Source organism: Ciconia boyciana, chromosome 15 (genome assembly GCF_034638445.1).
Source record: "Ciconia boyciana chromosome 15, ASM3463844v1, whole genome shotgun sequence".
NCBI classification, from domain to species: domain Eukaryota; kingdom Metazoa; phylum Chordata; class Aves; order Ciconiiformes; family Ciconiidae; genus Ciconia; species Ciconia boyciana.
The window spans coordinates 6,599,477-6,613,735 of record NC_132948.1 but is presented as its reverse complement, the minus strand read 5'-3'; the positions used below and the strand labels follow the sequence as shown (position 1 = coordinate 6,613,735).

Sequence of the window (14,259 nt, the reverse complement as noted above, 5' to 3'; positions counted from 1 at the left end):
ACCGTCCCCACCAAACGCACTGGGGGAAGAAGTAATCGACCCAGAAATGAGATTACCGAGTGGGACAAGATGCTGTCAGCTCTTCTTTCCCCTTTTCCACACACTGCCTACATGTACTTCCTAACCTCCGCAGCCAGACCCCCAGTCACAAGCTCCATCCCCGCACGCCAGCCTTCGCTGGGCACCCAAGCGCCCAGACTCATCCCCAAGGTCCCTCTGGCTCTGCCAGCACAGGACCCCACCATGTGCCCCACCAGCATCCTCTGCCACAGCCCCAGTGGCACTGCGGCCGTTCGGCCACGCGGCTGCCGGTTTACCGGGGACTGGCAAGTCCCAGCCTCCGAGCCTCCGGAGGCTCGCCAGTCCCCGGTAAACCGGCAGCCGCGTGGCCAAACGACGTCTGTTTTATGTCATTTGGACTGTAAATCTTTAGCAGTGGGAACATCTCCCAGGTTTCTAAAGCACTGTGTCAATTTATGGTGCAATAAATATGATCTTAAATAATAAAAATAATAATAGAGTAGGACCTGAATATGGACTCCACTGCGATCTAAATCAAACATAAACCCAAGTATCCATAAGTGCAATGGTAATGACTTGACCGACTGTGCCATCTAGCCAGGAGACGGGAACACTCCGGCAGACGCTCCCTCTCCGCCTGTTTTCACCCGACAGACAATCAGAGCATCACCTCCAGCAGTGGATGGGAGGGAACGCTCGGTCCCGGTCCCCAGGGACCCAGCCCTGCTTGCAATGCATTCACATCTGTGCCTCTTAGACATCCTTCAACTACAGCATCCCCTGCTTCCCCTGACTTCTCTTACCCACGACCAAAAGGCTTTAAAATGTCACCATAGAGGAAGATTATACACCCCCCCCAAAAAAAAAAAAAAAAAAATTAGTTGAAGATTTTTCTAGGAAAGAGATCCTAAAATTCTGACCAGGTAATAACCCCAGTCCAGCCTTCATTTCCTATGTTAATAGATCAATTTACATCTTTCTAGCAAAATGGTTTCAGGCTACATTAAAAAAAAAAAAAAAAAAAAAGTCATGCCTTTCTTCTTAAACTGCATTTTGGGAGAGGATTAAGAGGAGGAAGGAGGGATATGACTTTTTCCAGGGTTTTTTAGTGTATTTGCCTCACACAGCGAATTAATATTCTCAATTTTAAATCAGGAGTATATTCTTAATTAGGGTATGAAATGTTTTAAAATTTTCTTCACTTTACAAACGGCTGCTTTTTCAATTAACTGTGCTTCCTCAGCCTCAGGATGATCTTTCTATTAGCAATACAAATGCTTTCTAATATTTTGTGAATGCTAATTCACAAAATTAATTAAATGCAGACTTAACTCTGAAAACATATATTTTACTACCAAAAAATGCTCTCTCCCAACCACTGACTGATTACAGGTTTTTCTGTGATCAAGAGTACCAAGTCCTAGAGGCCCAGCGGTCAGAATTGAAGGCATAAGAGTTAAAAGAAAAAAAGGTAGCAACTCAGTTTCCTCATCTCGCCTTTTTTAAATGCTCTAAACAGAGGGGAAAAGAAAAAAAAGAAAAGATAAATATCCAGAAGTTCAAGCAAACTGGCCATTAGGGCGAGGCTGGAGCGCCATCCCCAACAACACTGCAGTAGAGAACTAGTGCAGCCCTTCAGAGCGCACGCACGTGTTGTTCGGGTTTAAACTCAAATACACTATATTTATTTTAATGTAAAAAAATCTATCAAAGCAGCACTTAAACGTAACCAGATTTCTGCTTACCAAACCAAACAAGCTTCTTTAGGCAAATCTTAAAAGCTAATAAAAATTTAGACGGCACAGTGTCATGCACTGCGTTTTTACGTTAAAATACTAAACAGACACACATAGATTTCCTAAAATTGAAAACAAACAGACACAAATTGCACAACTAAAGACTCCCAGCAGAAGTTAAGCATGCAGACGAGAAACAGTTCATTCTCAGGAGCTTCCCGGGACTGATACAAATGTGCATCTTGGGGAGTGAAATCATAAGATGTGATAAAACAGTATTGTCTAACAGGGGCAAGACAAAACTTGGAAAAACTTTATTTAAATACTGCCAGCATGGATCAGACCCGATCCTATGGGAAAGGGATGCACTCTAGGTTTGAGTCAGGTGTCTCGGAAGGGCACAAGCCCAGAACACACACCTGCTGAACACAAGTATGATAACGCTTGTACTGTCACAAAAAATAACTCGAGTACGGGGGAGAAGACTACTAGAAAAGCAGTAACTACAATATTTTTTGCATCAGTATATAGATAAAAAGTGCAACCCTGAGAGAGTACATTTCTGGATCATCGAGTCTTACAACTTATTACATCAACTAAGGAAAATGCATTCCCCGCATACATACGCTTTCGTCCTTTGCCAGGAGATGAGCAGAACATGAAGACTTAGAAGAGAGGGTGTTGGGGGGGAGACGAGAAGAAGGGGAGCTGAGGAGGGGAGTAGCAAAGCAATATCATCCAGGATGTTCTCTTTGAAGTATTAAGAAAGTCAGCTTGTAAAAATTAATGGATTAGACCTCCAGCTGTTCAATTCTCAGCTTTAAATTTAAAAGGTATTTGATTTTGGAACATTGGCACATAATCCATAAAATATATTTAAATTTGTAAAAAAAAAAAATCTTTGCATTAAAAAAGGTCACTATTGATTCGTCATGTTTTAACTGCAGCAACACAAAAAGTGTTTTGCAAAGGAAAAGCAGCTAACTACAAAGAATATCAGTATTTTTACATCAGCTAGTCATGTTATCACTATGTGCAAACTGGGTCTATCTACAGAATAGCAAAAAAACAGATTTAGATTTTAAAAGTTGAGAAATCTAACCAAGATCAGGAAAGCCAGGGCGGACCTGGAATTTCCTGGGAGATTCCACAGCTTCACCTATTTAATTTCCATAGGGTTCCCTGCCCTGTGTCCCTTACCCAAGAACTGATGCTGAGGAAGTGCACAAGCAAGCCAGGTTCTAAATATACCTCATTAACGGAAGCTCTCTCTTTTAAAAACGCCCCTCAAAAAAATTAAACAAGAATAATTCTGTATTTAAAAAAACCCAACTTATCGATCTTCAAAAATCTCCTGCAAGCTATAAGCATGTATTTAGAGGTGCAAACTTTGTTCTTTTCCAGGGCTTAGATTTTTCAGTGGTAAAACCAGAACAGTTTGACAGCAAGCCGGCTGCTGGCTGGAGCAGCGGCCGCGATGGGCAGGCAGGTATCCGGCGCCTGACGCACGTTATCCATGCTGTCTGCACACGAAGCACTCCAGCCCCAAACACGTTAAAGATGATATATTTTACGCTAGTGACAAAACAGCGAAGGATGCCACTAACCACAATTTGACTGGTCCCTTTTGATATTCTCAGTGTGCGCTAGGAATTACATAATTAAACTGTTTATGATATTTCAGTGAATTTAGCATTTAAAAAGTGTGCGTTAGGCCACCTGAAGATTCATTTTAGAGCTGGCTTTACACTTTCTGTGGATACTCTACTCATACCTGTATTTAATAGAAATACACAAGAAACCACAGACTAAAAATGTACAGCAATTTGTCTAGTACTAAAATTTTATATGGCCACATAAAGACATTCTGCTGTACCAAAACCTCTACCTCTCCCTGGTACAGAACATTGCAGAAGCTGGGAGGCAGCTGTTACAAATAAAAGCAGTCTATATACTTTTAGGTTAGACTTTTGTTTAATGCCTTATCCTTTGCTCTATACAAGTAACAACAAACTGTACCTGTAGGTATTGCTGATTAGTAACTTTTTTTAGCAAAAAATTATTCGCAGTTTTATGGCAGAGCATTCCACTAGGTCATTGGTAAAAAAAACAGGTATTGCACGTTAAAAATTAAGAGCAGACATTGTGTAATACACCACAGAACAGAATAAATCTATGCTCTCATCTAAGCTCATATATAAATATTAAGTCTAATTCATTTCCTTTTACATCATATGTAAAGATCTGAAGCACATTCACACACCAATTTCAAGAAATATATCCCCAAAGCCTGTCTCATGCACTCTCCCACACTAAGCGTGTATGAAACAGCCCAGTTAAAACCAAGCTCACAACTAAACGTGCCGTTATAAAATAACAGACTTTGGTAAAAGAAAGCATCACGACGCAAACCAAATATATGATCTGCATTAATTCAAATACAGCTAGACTGTCCACTAAAGTGAGCAGAACAGGTAAATTTGAAGACCAAAAATGAATAGACAGACAGATGGATGGATGGATGTAAAGGCAAACAGAGTGGTTGCGGTAGTTACTGAAATGCCAATAAATTCACACGCTGTCTGCATTAAATATCTTAGTGCATTACAGCAGCAATAGCAAATAATATTGAAAACTCTGCCCCTTGCCTTCTCTAATATTTGCCATACAGGTCTACAAACACACTGCTGCACAATGTTTATAAAACAAAGGAAAACATTTCTAAACAGGACCGTTTTCTAGTAGAAAATATTAAAAATTACAGTCGGTCAAAGTAAACAATAGAGTATTACTGTCAGTCACATGAAGCCAAGCCAAGCAGGGGCAACCTCTCAATTTTTTTTTTAACAGGTCAGAAGAGTTTAAAAGATCATTTTAAACCCAAATCTAATGCACACTAAACTCTCTCCTACGATATGCAACAGGAATATTCTTTCCCCATAAATCTGCATGCTAATCCAGATCATTTATTAAAGATGTGTATTTCATATCTGTGGAGTATATCACATAACTTCTTGGCAAAGGTAATAGCATTTTTTCACTAACTGTTAAAATTCCTTATGTAAGTTTAAACAGCCCTTTCAAGCAAACAAAGCAGCATCGGGAATCACAGATCCATCGCTGCAAAGCGCGCTGAGCTTCGTCAGTGAACTCATTTCCAACAACCCCTACTACAGTGCAAACCCGTTCCAAATCACTTATTGCTCTCAATGATATTTAAGTGTTTTAAATACTTCACAAGAGGTCTGACAAACTCAGTCTCAGTAAACAAACCTAGCCCCTTGGTAAAGCCTCTAAAAGAATTTAGCAGTATTTAAAATAAAAGCACGCAGCAGAACATACTAGGGAGAGAAAGAAAACAAAGGCTCCTAGCCGCATCTGGACCAAATTTGACCTTTGTTAATGTATTTGGTAGTAATTTACAAACGCTATGCACTGCTTTGTCAAGAGTTTTGGCCTGCTGGCTCATTCAAATGACAGGTTCGGTGTTACAATGAAATATTAACAAAAACTCAAAGACAAAAACTAACTGTGCTGCACTGCACGTGCCCATCAGCTCGGACAGACAAGCCCAACGGCCACCGAGCAACTGAATATATTCTCATTTTTTCCAATCAACACCTGCATGGTTCTAGGTTACGTATTGACGTCTTCACCTGCAATCTGCAGTATGGGACCTTCAAAATTTCACTTAAAAACTAAAACCAAAAGCACACCAAAACTTAATTACTGGGTTTCTAGAGAATACTAATCAACATTTCACTGAAGGGGAAACTGTTCTGGTTCAGTCAAACCAGGCAAAGCAAAATCCCATTAAACTGGCCCCAGGTTTTTAGGTGAATTTGATCTGGTTATTCTTTGTTAGATAGAGCTGCAGTGTTGGAAGTCAACACGACTCTCTAGACTCAGTATTACTATATCTCACTCCTGGCTCTAGCTGCGTGGCAGAGGAAAACATGAAATTCTAGAAAGCATTTTGGGGGAAAAAAAACAAACTATCAGCCACTTCACATAAAACATATTAGTACAAGAAACAATGTATGAGAGAAAACTCCTTAGGGAAAATTGCATTTCAGCAGAGAGAGGTGTCCAGCCAGCATTAATAATGTTAAATTCAGAAACAAAATGTGAACACATGCACAGAACTCACTAAAGGCTGTCACTAAATGATGTAGGTGTGTACATGTTACACGGGCACCTACAGCACGGGTGTCGGAAATAACGTTATCTGCTCCCATCTACCTTTAAAACTCACAGCTCCCACAGATGGCTAGATATTAGCAAATCATTTTAATGCCATTATGAGAAAAAAGAGATGAGCTATAAGGAATCTGACCAGCCATTAAAAACAACTCAAACAAGTTGTTTCCCCCAGTAATCTGGGCATTAACGGAGTATTTGAACAGTTCCCGATTCTGCTGCGTTTCGGGGAGCCTGTCCGTTCCAAAGCTGCCCCTCCACGGCCGGCAGCGAAGCCAGAGCCTCTGCTCCCTGGCACGCTCGCTCCGCGCCGCGGGAGGAGAGCAGCGGGAAGGCAGATGCTGAACCCCGCGCTCCGCCGAGGGGGAACGTGCCCACCGACACCCACCGTCCCTTCCTCCGCCCTGCCCGGAGCCCGCAGAGCAGCCGGTGCAGATTGCGGCCGTGCCACAATAGGAATAAATCACTGAACGCTTTCCCTCCCATCACGGCAGGTGTAATTAAGAAGCCCATCAGCAACGCCTATGTGTTGGTGAGGGAACTTGGGTCTAACGACTAATCTCACTCTTAATAATATTCCACATTACTACGAAATGGTGCACGCTCCCCCAGTGCAATATTAAGCACATTTAGGAACTGCTTGAAATTTGGAGGAGTGCTGGCTGAAGCCTGTGCATTCACCCTGCACACATACAGCGGGGAACTGCTGCAACAAACACCACAGATGCAAATCCCAGTTGACGAAAAAGGTTTAAAATGTCCATCACTGGATAAACAAAGCCTTTTCTTAAACACAGTTTCAAACACTCGGGGGTATGGCAATGTAAAGTTAAATTATTTCTAGTAACCGAGGAGAACAGCCTGTTTTGTCTCACCTATTGTATCTTTATCACTTCCAACAACAGTTAAAGTAAATTCTCCGCTGGTCTATATGAATTTCCTCATCCGAAGAACCAGCCCATTCAAATCCTTCAAGTGACTAAAGTGTGAAACAAAATGAGTGCCTCTATGCATTGTTGTAAAACTGGTTTGCTATTTTATGTTAAGCCTCTGAAATACTAAAACATATCCTTATATAGGAACACTGATTAAATGGTTTTCCTTCCAAGTGATGAACTGTTTTAACAGCAACATTGTGGTTATCGTGACCAGAAAGCAATTACTTATTTCACTAGATGTTACTAAGAATAGCGGTGATCAAAGTGAACGTAGGAGTGCTGTTAAAGACGTTAAAGAAAGCATCGCTCCATATGACACATATACACAAAATATACATGATTTTAAGCCAAATTACACTTTTAATAAATGCGCTGTTCAGGATTAAATCACTGCTCAGGATTTTTTTTTTAATCCATGAAATGAAGATCTATGGAATAAGTTACTCTCTTAAAATCTATGTCTAAATACAGCACGGTGTGTAAATCTGCATATCTGTATGCGTGTGTGTGTGTGTGAGAGTGCACACATAACGGGGGGGTGGTGGGGTGTGCGTGTGTTGTGAGAGAACGTATATATGTGTTCGAGTCTGCCAAGGTAGAAGTGACAGGAACTGTGATTTGTGCTAACTAGCTATTGATCCAGTCAGATCTAGATGTTGTGTACAAGAAACAATAAAAGAGAAGGGGCCAGGAAGGATGCTGTGTGCAACTCCATTTAAAAATGGAAAAGAAGGGCCCCAAACAAACCAATTTATGTCCTTGCCTGGGTGAAGCATGGAGAATGCTGATGGGCTTCCTAGAGTCTGCTGTGCATGCTAAACACTCCCGCTTGAAATGAGAGTCTCCTGCGCTGGGCATTAAACATGAACAAAGAGACAAACCGTGGGGGCTAGGATTCACGCTTCAGAAAGCCAAAGCTGGAAAGCCAACCAGAACTGGGGGTAGGAAATTGCCCAGTTTTCAAATCAGCTCCCTTTAGATTTTCCCAACACGCTTCTTCGCAAAATTACTAAACGCGGGGGACTGTAAAAAGTCAGTCTGTACAACCAGATGTAATGAAAACAATTTCGAACTACACTAGCAGTACCAAAACATCAACTTTCCTAGGCACGAATAATGAGTTTATATTGCGCAAATTATGCACGTGTACTTATAGCACATCAAAAAATTGCCTGCGTGCATTCATACAGCAGGTACGCGCACGTGCATCTATTGTAATATTCACACACACGGTCAGGCAGCTTGGAAAATATGGCTTTGATAAGAAAAATAGAAACCAATTGAATCTATAATCATCTTTATCTTAAACAGCTTTTATAATAGAGGGCTTTCCATTAAAATATTTTTTTCCTGAGCTTGGGGAATTATGATGCCCTCTGGACACGGGGAAGGATCAAAAATGACAACTAACCTCGAAATTAAACATCTGTCAACTAAGCAAGTTTTATACCAGCAGACCCAGAGCCTTATTGTAAATTGCTTTTCTATTAAAGAAAAAAAAACGTTAAGAGCCTTTCAGTTCAGTATCGCACTGCTAGTAGGCTCTTAATGCAAGCAGGGAAATACCTGGAATCGGAGGGACAGCACCACTACCAAATTCATGCTTTCACGCTTTAGGAAGATCTCCGTAACGGTTTGGGGGAAATGGCTGGAAGGCTCGGCTCGCACGGGGCTCAGCGGGACCCCCCTCCTCGGCACCCCACGCCCGGCGGGGCTCAGCGGGAGCCCCCTCCGCGGCACCCCACGCCCGCAGCCCCCCTCCGCGGCACGCCAGGCCCGGGAGCAGGGCTGGGGCTCTGCCCGGAGTCCCTCTGCTCCGCACCCCCGGGAGCCCCGCGCCGGCCCGGCCGCGCAGCCCTCGGCGGCCGCTCCCCTGGAGGCACGATGGGGCTGGGGCCGGCGGCAGAGACGGCCGCGGGGCCGGCCGTCACCCGGGGCCGGCCGGGCAGCAGGCGCTTCACCCCTGCCGCCGGCCGCCCCAGCAGAGCCACCCGGCACCCCGCTGCCCCAGCCCGGGGCGGGAAGGCACCTGGCCCCCACCGCGGTCCCCGCCAGGGCTGGAGCAGGTCCGGGGCCGGCGTGCGCCTGGCGTCCCGGGGCCGGAGCCCCGCCACCTCCCCTTCTCCGAGCAGCCCACCGTCCCCCCGTGGGCCGGCAACCCGCACGGGACAACCGATACCTTCTTTGCTGGGGTTCGTGGGCTTGGGCTTCTCCCAGGGCGCCATGGGCTTGTCCTCCTCCTGCCCCTCCATCAGGGCCTTCTCGCCGGGCAGGTACCAGGTGGAGTTGTGCTCCGCCATCAGGGAGTCCAGGTCGATGGTGCTCATGGCACCCTTGACGCCCTCCGAGCAGCAGCTGCCCAGGTCGCTGTCCCCGTTCTGCCCCGCGCACTCCCCCTTCTTGCTCTTCAGCCCCAAGGGCTGGTCTTCCGAGATGCTGAACTGCTGCCGCTGGAGCTGGATCTGCGCCTGCAGGATCTCCAGGGGGTGGATCTCGTCCTGTGCCGAGGTGCTCGTGGGGGTCCGCACCTGCTCCATGCCCGGCGTGCCGGGGTGGGCGCCCGCCGTGGTGCTGAGCCCATAGCTGTCGGGGGTCGAGGTAGACGTACTGAGGAGGCCGAGGGCCAGGGGCTTCTGTCCATTGAGAAGTGCGTGCTCCCCGCGGGGCAGCTTGGGCGAGCCGCCCAGCAGCGGGCTGCGGGTGGGCTTGGAGGCGGCGTTGTCGGAGCTGGAGGACACCTCGTCCTCATTGCCGTAGCTGGTGCTGACCTCGTCGGGAAAGTCCACGTGCGGGGAGCTGCCGTCTGACTTGGTCACGCTCTGGATGCCGCTGTCCAGGGAGGACATCAGGTCAGGCTGCTCCCCCAGCAGCAGCTCGCCGCCCTTGCCCCAGGAGGGCGAGGTCAGGGGCTTGTCGTGAGGGGTACCCCCGCTGCGCTCCGCGCCCGCAGCCCCCGGTGGGCCTCCCGCCGCCGCCGCCGGCACCGCCGGCTGCCCCGGGCTGACACCAGCCCCGCCGCCCTCCGCGGCCGAGAACTTCTCGAAGAAGGTGCCGGGGCTGACGTGCCCGCTGTCCCGTTTCCGGCGGCCCCGCCCCCGCCCGCCGCCCGCCTTCCCCTCACCGCCGGCCGCCGGCTCCAGCGCGTAGCCGGGCGAGAGGCTGCTCTCGGCGGGCAGCAGCGGGGCAGCGCCCGCTGCCTTGCCTGCGCCACCCCCGCCCGCCGGTGGCCCCGCCGGGAAGTAGTCCGGGGCAGCGGGCGGTGGCGGGTCGGGCTCGGCCTGGCTGAGCTTGCGCTTGGCCTCCGCCGGGCTCTTCTTGTTGAAGGTGACGTTGAGGTTGGGGGCGCCCAGGCTGGCGATCATGTTCTGGCAGGCGGTGGAGAGGGCGGCCAGGCAGCTCTGCCCGAAGACGTTGTCCTTGCTGGCCGGCTTGCTGAAGGAGCCCAGCGAGAGGGCGCCCAGCTTGCTGGCGGCGGGCCGCGGCGGCGGCGGCGGGGGGAACTCGGGCGGGGGCGGCGGGTAGGCGCCCGGTGAGGCGCTGAGGGCGGGCGCGGCCCCGTGGGCCGCCGGCTGCCGTGCCGCTGCCGCGAAGGGGAAGCCGGGCTGGGCGGCGAAGTCGGCGGGGCCGCGACGCTCGGAGGGGGCGCTGGGCAGCGCCACGCCACCGCCCGGCGACTGCAGCTGCGAGAGGCCGCCCATGGCGGGCGCAAAGGGCGGGTGGACGCCGGGCGAGGGCAGGGCCTGCGCCGGCCCCTCGCCCGCCATCCGCAGCGGCTCCTGCAGCCCCAGCCCGCCGGCGCCCGGCCGGAAGAGTACGGCGGCACTGCCCGGCTGCAGGCCCAGCTCGTGGGGGGCCGCCTCGGCCGGCAGCCCCGGTGCCGCCATGCGCCGCGGCAGGAGCTCCCCGGGCGGCGGCGGCCCCGCGAACCAGGCGCTGTCAGGGGCCAGGTGCGGCGCTGGCGGGTCGAAGCTGCGGCCGCCGCTGCCGGCCTCCCGCTCGAAGGCGGGTGGGGGCAGGCCGCCGGGCGGGCCCACCTCGCCGTGGTGCCCCAGCTGCTGCAGGCTGGGCGGCCGCAGGCGCTGCTGGCTGCGCGAGGCCATCTGCTTCATCACCAGGGCCGCGTTCTGGCGCTGCGCCAGCGCCGGGTGCTCGGGGCCGCCGTGCGGCAGCGGCCCCCCAAAGGCCTCGGGCGCCGGCGGGGTGAACTCGCCCGGCAGGCCGGGGTAGGCCGTCGGGGAGAGGTGGCTCTCCATGGCGGGGCCGTGCATGCCGCTGCCCCAGGAGGCACAGCGCTCGACGCCAGGGTTGCCGGGGAAGTCGAACCGCGGCCTCTTGGCGACGCTCACGTAGGGGGCATCGAAGTGCTGCAGTCTTTGATTTGGTGGCTGTTGCGGAGGAGGGTGCTGCATATTAAACACGGGGTCGGTGTAGGGATGCATATTCCTGTTCTCCAGTCTGTGAATAGGGTATTCAAACTGTGCATGCTGGTTCTGCATTATGGGCCCATTGTCCTGCAGGTTGGGGTTGGGAGCGTTGGCTTCTGTTTGCTGTTGCCTAGGGATGGCTGGCGGGCAGGAGTTCTGTCTGGCCAGCAAGCCCGGCGGCTGCGGCGGCGGCTGCGGCGGCTGCTGCTGCTGCATCAGCGGGTGCCTGGCGCTGGCCCCCGGCTCCAGGCTGGCGGACATCTTCCGCGCCCCCCCGAAGCGCTCGAAGAAGACGCCGTGCTGCTGCGGCGGGTGCGCCTTGGCCACGGCCATGCCCGGCGCCCGGGGCAGGGCGGGCGCCCCCGCGAAGCTGCCGCCCGCCGGCACCTGCCGCCCGCCGCCGTAGTGCGGCAGCTGCCCCTCGGGCTCCGACGGGGAGAAGACGGGCAGCTCGAAGTGGCCGGCGGGGCCGTCGCCGGGGTAATTGTATTCCAGCGAGTCCACGCCGCCCTGCGCGGGGAGCCGCCGCTGCTCCAGGCCGTGGGGCTCGGAGGAGCCGGCCGCCGGCAGCCCGTGGAAGGAGGCGGCGCGGTTGGGGGACTGGTCGAGGGGCAGGCAGGGCGCCGGCACGGCGTGGCTGGAGGCGCCGGCGCTGTGGTGCTGGAAGTCGGGCAGGTTCCCGGGGCGCTGCTGTCCGAAGCCCTCGCCGCCCTGGCTCTCGGCCATGTGCTCGTAGCCGTCGGCGAACGCCGTCTGCCCGCCCAGCGCGCCGCTGTAGCCCAGGAGCCGGCCGCCGTGCACGCAGGAGGCGCCGGGGTCGGGCCCGAAGTTGCCGCCGAAGTGCGGGGGGTGCTGGTGGGGGTGGTGGGCGCCGCCGTGGCCGCCGTGCGGCTGCTGCCCGCCGAAGAAGCCGTGCACCGGCGGCTGCATGCCGCCGCCGTGCAGCTCGGCGGGGCCGCGGCCCGGGAAGCCGTAGGCGTCCCCGGCCAGGCTCATGTTCATGCCCAGGAGGGGCGGCTCGCCCAGCGCGCCCAGGGCCGGGTCCACCGCCGCCGCCGCCGGGCCGCCGCCGGGGAAGGCCGGCGCCTTGAAGTGCGCGCTCATGCTCAGTCCGGGCTGGCCGAAGCCCCGCTCCGCCTGCCCGCCGCTCCGGCTGCTGCTCTGCGGCTCGAACTGCTCCAGCCCGAACATCCTGCGCGGCTCCTCAGAAGGGCATGGCCGCTCCGCGCCGCTCCGCTCCGCCGTCCCGCTCCCCGCCGCGCCGGCCGCCGCTCGGCCGCCCCGCTCACATCCTGCCGCGCCGCCGCGCCGCTGGCACCGGCCGCCCGCCCGCGCTCACCCCGGCGGCTCGCCGCTCGCTGCCGCCCGGCGCCGGCCGCGCTGCGCTGCCCGAGAGCCGACGGGGCGGCGCGCCGCCGCTCATAGGCTCCGGCGCCCGGGAGCTGCGCGCCGCATCGCCGGCCCGCCGTGCGCTGCCCGCGGCTCGCAGGGCTCCGGCGGCGGCGGCGGCGGCGGCGGCAGGGCCGGGGCGGGCGGCGGGGCCGGCGCTGCGTGCGGGCGCTGGGAGGGCTGCGCCGCGCTCCCCTGCGCGCTCCCTCGCTCTCACCCGGCGCTGGCGGAGCAGCAACAAGTTTTGCATTTCAGCGATGAATTTCAGCCATCGGGGCTGCGCCAATGAGCGCCGCGCGGCCCGGGGCGGGGCTCGCCGTTAAGGTGGCTCCGCCGCGCCGCCCGGCCCCGCGCCCCGCCCGCCCCGCCGCTCGGCTCGGCGCGGCGCGGCTCGGCTCGGCGCAGCTCGCCCCGGCCCGCTGCGGGCAGCTCCCCGTGACCGGTGGCGCCGCTGCCCCCGCGGCGCACGGGGAGCCGCACGGAGCCCCGAGGTGCCGGCGGCGGGGTCCCGGAGCGGGCGGGGCGGGGCGGGGGGCAGCGGGGCTGGAACCGACCGGCGAGACCGGGGGTCCGCGCCGCCCGCCGGGCACGGCCAGGGCCGCGTTCCCGGCCACCCCGTACTGCGTGCCCGGGCGAATGCCGCCCGACAGTGGCGGGCGGGGAGAAGGCTCCCGGCGGCCCCGCCGGAGCCGGCAGCGCCCGCGAACCCCGAGCCCGTCGCCGAGCGGCGCGCCCCGTCGGGGCCGCCCGGGCCGGCAGCCGGAGCCGCGCAGGGGAGCCGGGCGGCCCAGCGCCCCGCTTGCGCCCAGGCGTTAGCGGGAGCGGGATGTCAGAGCCCGGCCTCCCCGGCGGGAAGAACATCCATCAGGCCCGGGGGGTTAAAAGCAGCCGGCAGGCCGAGGCACTTTAGGTGTTCACGGCTCGCACATGTCGATAGTTTAAAAAAATAACAATGAAAATTACTCCCACCAAAAAAATGAGATCTATAAATAAGCGCCCGAGAAGTATTTGTATATGGCAGGAGAGTTTTAAAGGGATTTTTTTCTGCAGGATCAGGATGCTGCGCTGTGATTAAATATTGATTTTGTGTAATTAGTTTTCATGTGAACTATCCTCCTTGCTGATGGCTTGGAGATTTCAGAACTAGAGAAGAAATGGAATTGGACATGGAAATTATTACTTAGCGAAGTGACAAGGGGGGGGCGCAGGGCCCGGGGTGCGGGGCTGGCACCAGGGCAGAAAATGAAGTACGCGCGGCCCGACAGCGGCACAAAGGGATAAAGGGAAAGCCTCGCTCGCTACGGGAACGGCGGCCACGGGGGGAGGGAGGGAAGGAGCCGCCGGCCCCTGCGCCTGTCTCCCCGCAGAGCGGCAGCGGTCCGGACCGATGGCTGCCCGCCCGCCCGCCCGCGCCGCGGCCCCGCACCCCGCCGAGGCTGCGGGGCAGGGACGGCCCCGCGCTCCGGGGCTCCCGCCGCCGCCGCGCCCCCTCTGCGCCTGCGTGCGCGCCGTCGGAGCCGGCTCTTCCGAACGGGCACAGCGCCCCCTGGC

At 54.8% G+C, this 14,259-nt stretch overlaps 1 protein-coding gene across 4 annotated transcripts in view; it reads right to left on the bottom strand.

Annotated features, from left to right (window-relative positions):
- Positions 1–12,915, bottom strand: part of MN1 (MN1 proto-oncogene, transcriptional regulator) — a 44,205-nt gene extending 31,290 nt beyond the window's left edge. For all 4 annotated transcript variants that reach the window (XR_012045219.1, XR_012045221.1, XR_012045220.1 and 1 more), the window contains exon 1: positions 9,075–12,915. Coding sequence is in view for 1 of the 4 variants with exons in the window: in XM_072879859.1 (XP_072735960.1) it covers positions 9,075–12,510 (3,436 nt within the window). In the remaining 3 variants the exon portion in view is untranslated. The remainder of the gene's footprint in view (positions 1–9,074) is intronic.
- Positions 12,916–14,259: the final 1,344 nt, after the last annotated feature.